This window comes from Bombus pascuorum, chromosome 9, assembly GCF_905332965.1.
Source record: "Bombus pascuorum chromosome 9, iyBomPasc1.1, whole genome shotgun sequence".
Lineage (NCBI taxonomy): Eukaryota > Metazoa > Arthropoda > Insecta > Hymenoptera > Apidae > Bombus > Bombus pascuorum.
In genome coordinates, this window is record NC_083496.1 from 1,204,881 (window position 1) to 1,221,056 (window position 16,176).

The 16,176-nt window shown below is 45.3% G+C and overlaps 1 protein-coding gene across 7 annotated transcripts in view; it reads left to right on the plus strand.

Annotated features, from left to right (window-relative positions):
* The window catches only part of LOC132910380 (protein Skeletor, isoforms B/C), a 55,171-nt gene that overhangs the window by 19,660 nt on the left and 19,335 nt on the right, over window positions 1–16,176 (plus strand). For all 7 annotated transcript variants that reach the window (XM_060966040.1, XM_060966038.1, XM_060966035.1 and 4 more), the window contains exon 3: window positions 15,151–15,376. In XM_060966040.1, coding sequence (XP_060822023.1) covers window positions 15,151–15,376 — 226 coding nt within the window. The remainder of the gene's footprint in view (window positions 1–15,150; window positions 15,377–16,176) is intronic.

Here is a 16,176-nt window from a genome sequence, read left to right on the forward strand (position 1 = left end):
CGGGTCAGCAGCCAGGCTCGATCGTGTCCAATCCACAAGCTTACAGATTACCGGACATACTTGTCACGAGCGTGGTAACGCGATGCGTATCGCGTGTAATCCATCGACTTTTCCAGCACGCTTTTACTCACGTTTTTCTTCCTTCCATTTCGTTTTTCTCGTACGGAGTTTAGTTGGCGGTAAGACGAGTCGGTAGACGCGCGTGCGAGCCTGAACATCTTATAGAAAATATTATATGTTCGCTGGAAATTTGTTTTTTCGTCACGACGATGCAGTGACGTTTGTAGAGCCATCGAGCTACATTCGATATATGTTATTTCGATTCGCTGGGAAACGAAATTCAAATGTACTTTCGCATATTAGGGAGAATAGGTCGGGAGACGTCTAGAGGAACGCGGTTCGGTTCGAAGGAGACGCGAAGACTCGCGGAGATGGAAATCGCGAACGAGAACAGGCATTCATCGGACGTTGCGATTGCGAGGTTACGCGGCCGTTCGTTGCAAAAGTAATCGAGCAATTTTTTCCCTTTTTTTTTCTTGCTTCCCCGCGGGATTACTTCCGGTTCAACGAGTCCCGCTCAGTCGGGTTCAATCTCCGTACTCTGTGTCAGATTACAGAGTACTCGCCGTAGTAACATCTATAGTAACACGTGTGTAGTATGTAAACTCGTGGTACGCGTGCGCGTTTACGGACCAGTCGCCCATATGCATAAAAGGCGAGTACTACATATATGTATATCGCTGGAAAATCGGGCGCGCTCGTGTGCGTTCGATGCATATCAGGGACGCACGATCTTTATTCCTTTTCTTCGATCGAGATTGTATCGCGTCTACGATTCCATTCGATTCGACGAGTTATTATTCCATACGAAATATTACGTGCTCGTGAAATATTTTTAAACGATACGCGATGACTAGAATGCTACAGAAAAATGATTGAAAAAGATTAAATTTGATTTGATATTTAGGGAATGAAATTTATCATTCGTTTATCTATCGTTTAAAAACGAAAGAGTTTTACTTCCATTAAGGATACAATTGACGCTTATCGATGATAAAAGACGGAATATCGATGTGTCGCGTAATCGCGATACAAGCTACGAAATAATAGACCGATAATAAAGTAAAAAGAATAGAAATGCACTCTGCTTTCCACTCGATCGCCGGAACGAGAGTGAACCGCAGAGCGCCCTGCACCCTGAAACTTAAGTAGCTCCTACCAGAGTGCACACAGACAGGGTGGGGAGCGTCGTTTCGACGCGGCGCTCAACCACGGCGTCCCCTCCGTGATACTCGACGGTAGTATGAGGGGCGTCGTTTCAGCGCTCGCCGCTCACAATCAGACACCGGAGTCCCCACCGTGAAGCGTACGAAAGAGCACCCCACCATCGCCGCGCCACTATGGAAGTGGAATAGGTCAGCCGGACGCTCTGAATAAACCTTGTAGTTACGATTATTTCTATACATTTTGAAACTTTCGATTCTTCTGCAAGCATTTACCGATAGACTACCCCAGTATCTTACCCCGTGGAATTATTAAAGCGCAGAGTATACGAAGTATAGAATATTCTAAGGTAACTTTCCATATTTGTCGCTGTTGAAGTGGTCGCCACTTCTAAGAAAACTCTACATCCGGTCTTCAGTTTTCTCAAGCACCGAAGCCATCGACGGCGCGTAGACGAAAGATCGCGTCGAGGACAGACCATAAGCGGTACATACGCGACGTTGGCTTCAGGGTTTTCTTTAGTCTCAGGGTAACGCTGTTACTGTCACGTCGGAGACACAAGAAATCGCGAAATTAACTTCGCGGTTCGAACGAAATGATTCTTTCGCGAATAGGGTGAAGAAAATTGAACTTCGTATGCGACAATGAAATTTATTGTAGAAATCCAACAGAGTGACGGTTCGAGCGTTACAACAGCGTGGTTGGGAATGTTAGAACAGACTGCTTTGAAATGTTACAACGGACTGTTCGAGCGCTAGTTTAGGAAGGTCCTCCTACCGAGGATCTAGTCCCTTTGGAGGGGCCTGTTTAGTTATTGTTTCTGTTAAGAATTGTGGATCTTTGGTGCCGAAATAATGTTGAAGGAACATTGAATATACACTGAGGTCTAATATTAAAATAATGATATATTTATTACAAGAAGGATTTCTCATATATTCATCGATTCACACTTGCACGCGTCTCCGCACTTTCTCCACACACGACCGCCAACCGACTCTCTTTCCAGATGCTTCCAAACTCCCGCCGATCGTCATTTGTCCTAACAAAAGTCATTTGTACACACATGTATCCACACACTGATACTCACACACAAGTAACTCTAATACACATTTAACCCAGTCCAGCACGGAAAATTATACATATCTCAACAGTTTCAATAGCTGTGGCATGCAGGGTGTTCGGTCTATCCGGTTATTGAGCGGGTGGTCTTCTTGAGTGTGTGACACTAGCGCGCGGATCTGGACCAGCTCACATTGTATTCCACACTTTGTACTTTAATATTCACAATATATATATACTTAGAATTTATCCACGCGTTTTCTCGTATCCACATACATCAAATAACCTTAACAGTTGTTAATAAAATTCTATCGAAATTATAACGAAAGTAGTAGAATGTTAGTTATGGTTTTCTTTTAGGTATTGCTTCGAATCACGAGTGATTTGTTCTAAGCGTTACTTTATTCGTTCGTGTTTCCGATTTGTTCGTTCGTACAGTACGTTACAGTTTGTTTCGTTATAATCGTCCGTGTGCAAGAGCGTGAAAAATTTACGAAGGATGATAATTTCCCGAGTATATCGGATCGAACAAGATTCCTATATTTTTCTGAAACATCGCACGCTTTGCAATTTTCCTTGCATGCGAGCCTGACGCGCGTGCATCGACGTAATCGTGCGCTTGTTCCTTCCATAGATGACACAGATGTGTCGTGGAACGCGCCCATTACCGGAGATCATTATACGCGACTCGTAACGAAATTTCAGTATCCTTTCTTATGTTCCCAATTTTTCGCGCGTTACGAAACGTACCATATAGAGGAATTCTCGAGAATTATCGAACAAAACTGCGATACTCTGTTCCAACATCGAGACTGTTAAAAAATAAATTTCGACGATTTCTATCGGAATTTCTTCCTTGTCTCGGTCTAAATCTACGCGTATGTAGATGTAGATACGTATTTACGATGCTCGTTCTCGTAATTGTTACTATACCTTGACATAAATGAATCGTATACCTGGTACCCGATCAATCGTTGCTACAAGAGTCCTGGAATGCGACGTCGCGTCATTCTCTCGTCCATGATCTGAATTATATAGAAAATTATGGAGCTCTTGGGTACCGACGTAATCCCACATGATGCTTCGTTAGCGGTAAACCTGCATCTCTGGTTTATCCTTAGTACTTAAGTTTACGCAGTAAATATATCAGTTCGACCGAAACATTATTTTAAAGTCGATATATACTCTCACAGAGAGCCTCGTAGTAGAGTCTTACAGAGAATTTAAATTCTTATCGTCGCCAGTCTTAAAAGGAGGGTTCGCTCTATGGTTAATAAAGCGGCGAGTATAGAAAGTTAGCACCGAGCAAAACCGAGCGTACTGACGCATCCCCGTAATTAAAATTCGACGGTAATCGAAGGGAGGCGCGCAATCGAAGATAGAGGATCACATGTGCACGTGCGACGCAGCGACAGGCTACTCGGAGTAATTGGAGTCGGTAACGGGTGTACATTTAATGCGTGCATAGTATACTTGTTGCTTGTTCGGCAGATGTGTGGCTCCCAACGGAGCCGCTTACACGATGCTTTCGAAACGGCGAGCAAACGGCGACCACCCTCGAAGTTGGCGGTTCGGTGTTAATAGATATAAACGGCCAATTCGAGACTTTAACTAAAGGGATTTCTCTCAGTCGGCGATATTTGTAATCGATTAACGGTCCCACGTGTGACCGATGGCGCGATATCGATCGACGATCGAAGGATGATACGTCGAAGTCCTATTCGCAACGAGATGGTTTTACTCGCGTCGAAACTGGAACTTTGATAATCTTTCGTCTAGCTTCTTTTCTGCTATTTTTCGGCCTCTTTCTACTTTCGATTAGAAAAAGAAAAAATTCGATTCCATTGTTGGATCAGTCTGCCGCATTAACCGGTGGTCCGATATAAAACGTTCGGTTTGCATTGTCAGACGGTACAACCCCTGTACCTTAATCTATCCGCAATCAAATGATCACCCGTCTCCCCTGGGGATCCCCTTTTCTTCTTTCATACTATTTTCTTATCGACTCCTTCGGGGAGAGAATAACCCGGAATTGCATCGTAGCTGGGCCTATCCGACCAGCAAAACGGAATGAAAGGCCGAAGTCAAAGAACGCGGGCGTATCAGGGAAACAATTTAACTAATGGAACCGTATTGCCTGTAGAGATCTGTGATCGTACACGATGCGCGCACCCGGCCCCCTTTTTTACGCGATATTATCCGAATTTTTCACCGGTCGTTCTTGTTATCGGTGGCCGATTCTAATTCCTCGGAATGTTATCGATCGATATCGGCCAACGTCAACCGAACAGAAAGACGTTATCTCGCGTAGCTACTGGAATCAACGTCTGTGCCGTTAGTTGGACCGAATTTTCTCAATCCAACGAAATATTTCTGTTAAGGTTATTCGGTGTATGTGGAATTAAAGAAACGCGTGGGTAAATTGTAAGGTATTGAAAGTATATATATTGTGAATAATAAAGTAAAAAATGTGAAATACAATGTAAGCCGATCCAGATCCTCTCGCTAGCAACGTTACCCTGAGACTAAAAGAACCCCCGAAACCAACGTGTACCGCTTATGGTCTGTCATCGACGCATTCTTTTGTCTACGCGCTATCGATGACTTTAGCGCTTGAAAAACCGAAGACCAGATGTAGAGTTTTCTCAGAAGTGGCGATCACTTCAACAATTTGCTTCGGATACTCTTACTGTATTCGTGTCCTTTACCTGTATGCGTCGACGAAGGCACAGATGCATCGCGTTAACTAAGCGGGAACGGCGTATTTCATTGGCTTCGTCTTGTCGACCGTATCGGAGCCGGGTGTAATTTGCACGTCTTGCGGATGCATAATGTGCTATTAGACGAACGGCTGACACGTGCTCTGACACGGAGTCATTATCGACCGTAACGCTGTCTTTCTCGTTATAACACCTCGTGCTTCTATGCCTACGACTTTATAAAGTGAGATATACTCGTGTATTGGAAAACTCATCCCCAAACACGCGCCTTCTTTTACCTTTCTTTCGCTTCACAATCGAATAAAAATAAAATCAAAATCGAACGAAACACTTTGATCGTCTGCAGCGAGTGTAATCACTTGCCTCTTGGAGCAATCAAATAGAAAGCGGTGGAGATCGTGATCGAAATTGGCATCCAAATATTCCGATATCGATGGCACAGTGATCAAGTCGGCCGAAGGGGACGATATTACAGTGGCGTGTCTCTGGTCCGTGTTTGAGTTCCACTGCGATATGAATGTCTCCCCATGGGGGTGTCGTCGCATATCGATTGGAATGAGGTGCTAGCTACGCGTGCATGTATGTATCTATGTATGCACGTCCCGCTTCCAGCGGCCCTACGTCGTAACACGAATTTCGTGGGAACTACCGTAGCTTCGAAACGGAGGGAGTCGACCGTGAATCGTCTTCTGACCGATGACACGGTCACCGTCGCTGCTCCACGATAATGGTGTCAGCCAGGAACATTTGTCACATGCACTCGTATCAGACCGTGTCGGGCGTTCCGAACGCACGAGTCGCGAAACGCTGATCCCTCGAGTCACGACCATTAAAATTCGATTTAAGTCATCTTTGATAAAAAAAGCAATAGTAAAATTTATTATCTACTATTTTAGAAAGCATCTATTTTACGAAATACATTTATCCAACATGAAGGAACTTTTCGGAACAACGTATAGTATTACGTGCACGCTAAATAGGACGGCTGTCACGTTACCTGTCCACCCTTGCGCTCGTCCCCCATTCGAGTCGCTCAAAAGACCATCCGAGATAATATCTAACGGATAGAGTCCCCTTCCTAGTTACCATTACCCTAAGCCAGGTTTTAACGAGCGGTTATTCGATCGAAGATAGTATTCCATTATTACTCGGCGTAAATCGTAACCAACGACAAACTCCATTTATCGAAATGGAAGCGTAAACAAGTGGGCGAAATAAACGGAAGGAATGCGTCCAAATAGAAGGGAAAGGTAAAGATAAACGAAAAGAATGGTCCACGTGGACGTGGAGGAAAGAAACATCTTATCCAGGAGGATTCGTTTTATCCGTGAGCCGTGCCTTTATTTTCTACACCGGCCGTGTTTGTCGATCACCTTGAGCCCTGCAGACAGTCCACCCGGCACGAGTTCTATTTCCCTGGAATCCCGTTTCTTTTCACTGGAAAGTTAACCTGTTCTCGTCAAAGGTATTTCGCGATGTTTTTACCACTTGAACGCTGGGTGTATCGAAAGGCGTGAAAATACTCGTAGACTACGGCACCGGTTAGACTCTTATGGTAAACGAGGTGCGAGAAATCGAGGTGTATCCTGACTACGGAGCGAGTCGCACAGTCAGTTCGATATCGCCAAGAGAGGAGGGTAGAGGGTGGTCTTAATGCATTTGTCGAGGTAGCTATGGTACGCATCACCAGGCACCCTTTTTGCAAGCTCAGCGTGCTCTCTCCATTCGCTCCCTTTCTCTCCAGCTCTTTCTTCTTCTCTTTTTATCCCTCAGCCTGCATACGCTCGTTTCTTCTCCCTTTCCTTCTTCCGCGTCTTCTTCGAATCGATGCCGAGTTTCATATCTATCTCTTCTTTCTTGCTCCGTTCGATTCACCTAATCCTTTCGTTTCCCTTTATTTCGATTTAATTTTCCATCGGTTTTACCTTCTTCTCGCCGCTCCTCTTTCCGTACTTGTCTTTCTTTATTTGCGTGTTCGTCACGTTTTAGAATTTTCCCCGAGCATAGTTGCTTTCGCTAAGTCAGTCTTCGTTTATTCGTCTCTCTATCGCGCTCTTTCTTCCTCTCTTGCCCGCATCTCCGGCGCTTCCCCTCTCCCGAGAGTATAATGACTCTAAAACGAAGCGACCGACCCCTTGGCTTTAATCTCTTAACGGGCAAACGGCAAAAAATATCATTCGTATTCTTCCTCGGAGACGGACAGAGGCTGTCTGGCCCGATCAATTAAGGGATTGCCTTGTCTGCGACAATTATCCGGATTAACCGGTGCGCGTCGAAAGAATATCCACGGATTAGAGCGAACGCCCTTTTAGGGGAATATCTCTATCTTCAAAGACGTTGGAAAAATCGAGAACTAGATTTTAACGAGCGACAAGAAAGTATAAAAGAATCAGATTAGGAAAAAACGACGGTGATTCGGCGAATGTTTCGGTTATGGAAGAGCGGATCGTTTAAAACGACTCTTATCCGCGCGATATCGTTGCGATCATACGACTATCTTTGTTTCTCCAGTTAAGAATAAGTCCAGTTAAGAAAAATATCGCGCGTCTACGCGCTGACTTAACGATCCGCTGTGTTGCGTAATCGTTGCACGCGCATTCGCTTGAACGAACGCGTTCGTTTCGACGATTTTCCTGTCTCGGATCGCAAAACGGGTGAAATCCCTTTCTCTCCCTCTCTCGATCCTTCGTACGATTCGCTTTTAATCGTATAACGGGAACTTAGAGGTAAGCTGGCTTATAAAATCCCAAGCGGCGGTATGAATATTTATACGAACAGGATACAGGTACAACAGGATGTTTGAATAATTCTAAAAACGTCTAGAGGAAACTTGTTAGTCTACGAAACGGTTCGCTTAGAAATAAGGCAGATATCGACGTCGTCTGTCTGACTAATCGGACGACGAACGAATGCCTGTAGAGTAATCGAATATTCTACGAAATCGTTGAATATCCGGTCGTCGAGTCTCCGAAAGGCGACGCCTCCGGTTCTCTTGTTTCGCTATTTTCAAATTCTCAGCTAGTGTCGCGGACGACACGCTCTCTCGGTCGGGAGCACTTAGAAAATCGATAAGCCCTGGCTCGCTTGATCCGCCGCTGGCTGCTGCCAGGCCATATCTTGATTAAAATCAGTGCCACCCGGCACTCTCCTTTCTTCACCCTTCTCGCGCAAGATCCAGCCCTTCGCCTAGCGATGAATCCGGTTAGTCTCGTTAACGTCTTAAGTCACCGGCTTCTCCAACCACCTTCTCTCTTTCTCTCTTTCTCTTCCATGCTCTCATAACCTTCTTCGTCCACGCCACTTTCTCCTCTCGAGGACAATGGAACATCGAGCTTGCTCGAAAACTTGCACCGCCACTTCTGCTCTAACGCGTGCCCGATAAAATCGTTCCACGACGGACTTGATTCGACGGAAGCACTTCGACAGCGCGCGTACACTTCGTCATTAGGATCGTCGCTTCCGACGATTTCCACTCCTCTTCGCTTGCTCCTTCCACCAATTTTTCCTCCGACCAACTCTTTTTCTTCGCCATTTCGTTCACGTTCGATTTCACCGGATAGATAACTTTGCAAACAGTCGATCGTCGTTCGATTAATTTAATCGCTGCTTCTTTCATCGCTTCTGAAACGCCTCTTTGGTATATAAATTTCCCTATTTCTCTGGAAATATCCTATCGATGTCGATCTTTCTATTCTCGTTGTATTTCCCTCGAATTTAAGACATTTCCTTGGGACAGAGAACGAACCGAAGAATACAGCTGCGACGCGTAAAACAAATAATTTTTAGAACGTAACTCGTTATTTACTGGAAAAGGAAATATTCTCACCTGTGGTAATTGCTGCACGCCTATGTGACATAAGGTGAAAACCGATACTGTCGAGCCATAAATCGATGTGTTCCCATCGCGACGCGGTAGTCGTATCTGTTCCTGCGGCTCTCTCCACGATCTCACGGTGTCTCGTTTATCGTCGAACGAGATTGGCCGTTCTTTCGCACGAAAGTGAAAGTTCACGCGTTTGTTAGCCAGCGAACCGGTAGCGAAACGACTGGTTGGCTGGCTGGCCCGCATGTAAAATCGGATCGTATTTATTTTTTGTGGTCTGATTATCCGGTGTTATTCGAACGGGTCAAATCGGTCTCACGAAATGGCAGAATCGTTGCAAAATCAAGACGAGAATACTTGGCGCAACGTTGCGTCGCGGTTGCGCTTCAAACGAGCGCTAATTGAAACTTTAAATTTAAATTCATTGCTACGTGGGTGGTTGCGTAACAGACGGAACTGTTTACGCGTAACGCTTACCGCGATGAAAAAAAGTTAACGATAGGACGAGTCTGTCGATTGGAATGACGGCGGTGAGACAGGATGATCTTACAGCGTATAAATCGACTCGTTATCTTGCGATCTTGAATAAAACGACGCACCTGTCGTATCCTGTTTTCATTTTACCTTCGTTTTACCTCAAGTTTATAAACGCGTGGTATGTGAGAAACGAAACGTGATCGATTTTGCGAAAGAACAAGGAGGCGTTGGTCGCTAATTGATTCTTCAATTAGCTTATATCAGTGATCGACACGGATACGTTTTTTAGGAAAGTGATCTATCGATAGATAGATCGTAGCACGTCGTAGAATCACAGCCAGAAAGATGATTTCTCCGACGTTATTGCGTTACGATTTAAAGCAAATACACCGAGGCGAACAGATAGACTGGTTTTCCAGTGGAAACGAAGCGAAGAACGTAAGCTGCGGAAAGGCGCGACGCGGTTTCTTTAAGAGCGAGGTAACAAGAGAATTTCTGGAGACTTTTCCGGTTAAATGCGTGGCCGAAGCCATAAAAACAATCGAGTTCTCGGCGCGACTAAAAAGACATTTACTTCTGATTAATCAGCTGCAGGTTGGAACGCAAAGCGTGGACAAACTTGTCACTTACTCTCGTAAACAGGAGGCCGATAGAAACTTCTATCGAATGGTTGAAATAAACGCTGTTTCTATCATCGATCTATCGACCGATCGGTTCCGTAAATAGAAACCGGTATAATGTCATTCAGAATTTTGTAATAGTGGAAAGGAAGGAGGAAGATTCGAAAGGAAAGAGAAACGTTACGATTCTTCGATTTCATGGTCGTTGGCGGTGCGTCGCGCGAACCGTACTATGGCGCGACGTGGCAAGATAACGAGTGAATTTTTTACGACTATCCTCATTAAACGCGTGCCCGGAGGCGAGCGGTGGATCCGCTGAATCCGATCGAAAGAGCAAAGACCATCGGCGCCAGAAGCTAACGAATCCTGACGCTCCCAGCCCAGCCAGCCGGCTGCGATTGTGTATTTGGGGCACATGCAATATGCTTTGTGCTACGCTGCCCCGGGGCTAAGGTATTCCCCACAGTGGCCCGTGAAAGCCGAGTTATAAGACTGACGTGTGCCAGGGAGGAGAGACTATTCGAAGAACCTATGCGCGATTCGGGGTCTCATCGACGGTTGCGAATAGCACGACGAAACCCGCCCGGATGCGGGGAAGAGAAGAACGAAGGGAAGAAGCACGGTCGGCCGATGTTTACTCGGTTCGAATGTTGACCGTACTCCCTTCACCACTCTCAGATCATATCCTGCTTTCAGACGAACCTCTCAGGACACGTAGTCGCAGATTCCGTTGAAGCGTCGCTCACGATTCACAGCTATCGTCTTGCGGAGCATCTACGAGGACGCGAACGATACACGGTTCGTGGATACGTCGCTCGATGTTCGAGGATGACTGACGGTGGGTAGCAGGTAATCGAACGCGAATCCACCGATCGACGACGAGTACACGTGTCGAGTACGTTGAAAGGAGAACCGGCTGACCGAGTCAACGGGTAGGAAGAAGCAACGCTCGGTGTTTAAAAGTAGCACCGAGTCGTAGGCGAGGCGTCGCGTCGTCGCATTGCGTTAATTCGTCCCGGTGATTATGGATCCATTAGCGTGGCAGCCAACAAATAGCACGGTACAATCCAATAACCGTCGCGGCCCATAATAAAAGGGGAGGCAGTTTAAGCACCAGTCGGGGGTAGTTTAGGTGGTGGCGCGTAGGCACGCACCTACATAATCTCTCTTTGCCTGTGGACGTACTCGTGTATCAGTGTGCGCTCCTGTTTACTAGTAGATATTCTCTCTCGCTTCTCTCTATCCCAAGACGCTTCTATATCTCTACCCCTCCGTTCGGATTCCCTCCTTCCCTCCCTTTCTCTCTCTCTCTCTCTCTCCCTCTTTCGTCCTTCTATTCGCTGTTCTTTCCTTTTTGCTCTTGTACTTTTCTACTTTTGCCCCTCTTTCCGTCCACGTCATTCCATAGCCGATTTCGCGAGCGCACAGCGAGGGTTGACATCCCCCAATACCGGCCAGATAGCGATCACTGCGTTCATTGTCGCATCACCATAATATCCTGCTATAGCGATGGGGTGTAGACACACTACGTCGACGACAACGACGACGAGGAGGAGGACGGATCGAGAAGAACGGTAGCCGGAACCTCGACGTTCACCGATACAACCGCGAGCGAACGGGGTGAATGGGAATCGAGGGTGGACTAAAAGCCTCGAGTCTGCGTTTCGGTCCAACACCGCACCGGTGCGCGCCAACGACGTGTTAATTATCCTTGGGCGACGGTGATGGTATTTCGTTCCCAGCAAAAATCACGCACCACTAAGTTGGACGTTCAATGGGAATTAATTGAAGAGGGAGGTTCGTGGCGGTTAAGAATTATACGTACGATCGTGCCGAATTACGTCTTTTTGGACCGCTGGAGAACGAGTTGGCAGGGCAGAAAGGTGTACGGTTTGAGACTCGATGCGGACGAGCGACTTTTGTTCGCAGCGATAGCGCGCGAACGAGAGTCGTTGACCTGCATCGAGCCTAATCGAAGTATCGGCTCGTTAAACGGTTTGCGAGATACATTATTATTATTAATGGGATGTGCAATGTTTAATTCATCGGAACGTGCATTTCGGGTATTAGAAATTGTATTAATATCGAGTTGTTACAACGCGTGGAAGATTGAAATATAGCGATAATAAATAAAGCGTTTAGCGTGTCGGTTTATAATATTAGCGGGGAAACGGATTTGACGAAATATAACAGAAAGCTACTGTTTTTAATAAAATGCCCAACTTCGATCGGATTTTCTTGCGTCTAGTTTCATCGTGTGGAATATTTGTCGGAAAAATATCGTAGATAAACGATCAAAGTCGTTTTTCAGCATCGAATTCGGTTATTTAAAATATCAAATTGTTTATTACCTTTTGTAGCGAGATTGTAGCCGACAGCGGCGATTTATCCGCTTGGTAAAAATATAGGTACACGCGAAGGCGTGTGTGCGTATGCCCTAAATCCAAAATTCCGATCGAACTATTAAGCCGATTGCGACGAGATTTGAAGAGAAATTCGTGCATTCGGTGTGCATGAAATAAGATTTGCAGAGTATCGGTTTTTTCGCCTAAAAAATATCAACGACCGATGCTTCCTTTTAGCTCTACTCGGACAGCACCCAAATCTGTGCTTCGGTTTTTCTAAAATATCCTAAAATACCTTAAAATACCTTACAACGAGGAGAAATGTTTTCGAAACAATGTGCGTTGTTGGAAATATTATTCGATCGTTTTTACGTTATTGACGTTATTACGGATGTTTACGTATTTACGGGAAATTAAAGTAAGCAAAAATGCACAGTGTGTGCAATATGGAAAATATTGTACGATACACCCGAAGCAAAGAAGACAACGAGAAAAAGTTTTGAAAGATAGAATTCCGGAATTCTACGTGAGAAATCCTAAAATGCGATACAGGCTGTTAAGGTTATTGGATGTATGTGAATACAAAGGAACGCGTGGATAAATTGTAAGGTAGAAAATATATGTAAGATCGTAAATCTTGGGATAATTCAGGTGATCGATTCTGAAATCTGAAAATCGAGTTTTATCGTGAAAGTAATTAGATAAAATACAAAAATAAACAACAATTGATATCCGTCTATAACAGTAAATAACAATAAATTACATAAACGAGAAATAACAAGTTCTGTACAATGTTTACCTAAAAATCGACAATCGATTTTCAACGTCCTGAGCTACCGATCTTTCTCCGTCAATCTTCAAAATTTTAAATAATTATTCTATGATCTTGTCTGTCTCTGATGTTGCTCTTTGTCCGTCCGTTTGGGAAACGAGTTTTTTTTTTATTTTATTTTGGTTATTTTACAATTTGTCCTTATGGACATTTGGTAAAGTGTTATATCTTGTTGGTGAAGAAAAAAAAAATAAAAATAAAAAATAAATATAGCATGTGGGCGGCTACCCCCAGCGGGGTGCCAGCTTCGTTTTTTCTAAGTTATATCTTTTATGATTTTGGAAAACGAGTGTCTCTCAAAAATGGTTGTCCGTAAAACATAAAGAGGGTCGCTCTGTCCGTGAAACAAAGAAAGTCGTGCTGGCCGTAAAACAAAAAGAATCCCTATCCCACGTGAACTCTAGGGAGTTTACATATATATATATATTTTGAATATTAAAGTGTAAGTACAAAGTTCGAAATGTAATTGAGCTGGTCCAGATCCGCACGCTAGCAGCGTTACCCTATGACTGAAAAACCCTGAGGCCAACGTTGCATGTGTACCGTTTATGGTTTGCGCTGTCGATGGCTTCAGAGCTTGAGAAAACTAAAGACTAGATGTAGAGTTTTCTTAGAAGCGGCGACCACTTCAACACAGGCGAAGAAGAATATTTAAAGGATGAATCTTATCTCTGTCTGGGTATCTTCATTTCCTTGGTTATCTTGGTAAAATAGACCACAGAAGCTGATAAAAGCCGTGTCAGCATCTTTTGCAGCCATTGCGCGAATCGTCATAAACGCGCAGTCTAATTACCGCGCTTACAAAATACAATAATACGCGATCCGCGTGACGAGAAAAAATTACTCCGTGCAAATCGAATTCCCCTCTATAGCTGGCAACCGATCGCAGATAGTACGGTCTTTCCAGGAGCGCCAATAAAACCGGAAATAAATGCTATCCATCGCGAGCAATCTCGCGGAATTCGTTTCCCTCGATTTTACGCTTCAGACTGTTAAACGCAACCGCTAATCCGAAAGCGAGAAAGCGCTCGAAGACGATCGGTTGGCGCGTTTGAATCCGTTCCCTCGTGCAAACGATCCACCGGTGATCTTTACTGCCGCGGCGGCTCTTCCGATCTATTCGCTCGTCCAACTTTATGGGGCCTGTCGAGCAAATGAAATGAAATTCATGCAAATCGCGGCACGGCCGGCTGGTCCGTCGACGCTTTTGTATCGGGGCGGTGATGCGTCCAACCTATATCACGAGGGTGAAACCGTACTTCCCCCTTTTGCAACCGTGAACGTGGCACGCCTCGAAGTCCCGACCACCGCCGCCGCCGCTTCTTTTCGCGGTCTCGCTCGTTTAGGCTCCAGTTCGCTCCATATGTTCGACGTTACGTTAGAACCTTATGCGAATAACAATCATTTAATTAAACTATCACGGGGTAGAAAACTGCATTTATCCGAATTTGTCGGGGGCAAACAGTTAATCGTATTGGAAATCACGCAACATGGGTTTACCGATTTTCTCCATTTGTATTTCTCGTTCGCGCGATAGCAGCTCGAGCGTTGAATAAAATTTCGTTACCATAAACGGAGCCTTGCCGTATTCGCTTCGAGTTCAAAAGGTAAAAAACTGTTAAGAATTGTGGATCTTTGGTGCCGAAATAATGTTGAGGGAACATTGAATATACACTGGGGTCTAATATTAAAATAATAATATATTTATTACAAGAAGGATTTCTCACATATTCTTCGATTCACACTTGCACGCGTCTCCGCACTTTCTCTACACTCGACTGCTAACCGACTCTCTTTCCAGATGCTTCCAAACTCCCGCCGATCGTCATTTGTCCTGACAAAAGCCTGGACGCTTACACACATGTATCCACACACTGATACTCACACACAAGTAACTCTAATACGCATTTAACCCAGTCCAGCACGGAAAATTATACATATCTCAACAAAAACATTAATGGAACGCGCGACACACCGAGCCATAGCATTGCGCTCGTTAACTTTTTAATAGTCTAGCGTTTACGTTAATCGATAAAACGATTTGTTACAGGTCATGCAAACAACGGACCCAACTACTACGGCAAATTAATCGGCTCGTTGAAGAACTACGCACATGGAATCAAAGGAGACGTGTACGCCGTGGACGACACGACGATATTCATAAAAGGATTCTGTTACGATGGTACCGGACCGGACGCGTACTTCTGGGTGGGCAATAGCTCCACGCCCACCCCACAGGGTTACATCGTCCCGTATCCGGAAATAAAGGAGGGCAGGTAGGAATGGAATTCTTTCTTCGCGCGTAATTTTCCTACGCATGTTTCTATCGTCGTCGTTCCATTCCTACGGAAATCTCAATGTTGCGTCGTCGTTCTTTTACGTTCGAGAGGCAAACCGAATACGCTGGTTCTCGCACGAGCAAGCAGGAACGAAGAAAAGACGAAAAGCGACAAAGAAGCGTGGAACAAAGTTGCGTATGCGGTCAGGGTTGACGCCTGATAGGAACGCCGAGAAGAAGGGGAAAAAAAGAAAAGGGGGACGCAAACGGCATACCGTAACCAAGGGATGAAACGAAACTCAAAGAGCTTGTTGCGTGCGTCGAAGGGACAGGCGGTGAAAGGGGAGAGGATAGGGCGGGGGATGAAACAGACGGAAGGCCGGGCGAACGGATTGCGGGGGTGCAGTTAATAAAACGGGAATTATACGGCCATCTCGTTCGGATTTCGTCCACGCGAGCACTTTATTACGTTTCGACTCTCCGTTACTTGTCTCTGTGTTCCGTTCGTTGAAATTCGGTGAAAAAAGTTGACACCGTCTGAGACCGGCTCGGCCTCCTTTTCCACCCTCGTCGGAACTCTGCGAGCCTTTTAAGTCGCGAGAGATCGCCGCGCACAATAACGATGTCTCGCTTAAACGGATCCAATTGAACGGAGATTATTAGAGGACGTTATTAGAAGTATTTGTTCCTGGTTCGACCGGCTCTCCTCGTCTTCTCGAATGTTCGCGAGCACGATCGATACACAGTCGCTTGTTTGCCAAAATCGTCGACGCGTTGCCCGGCCAGTCGATGTACGAT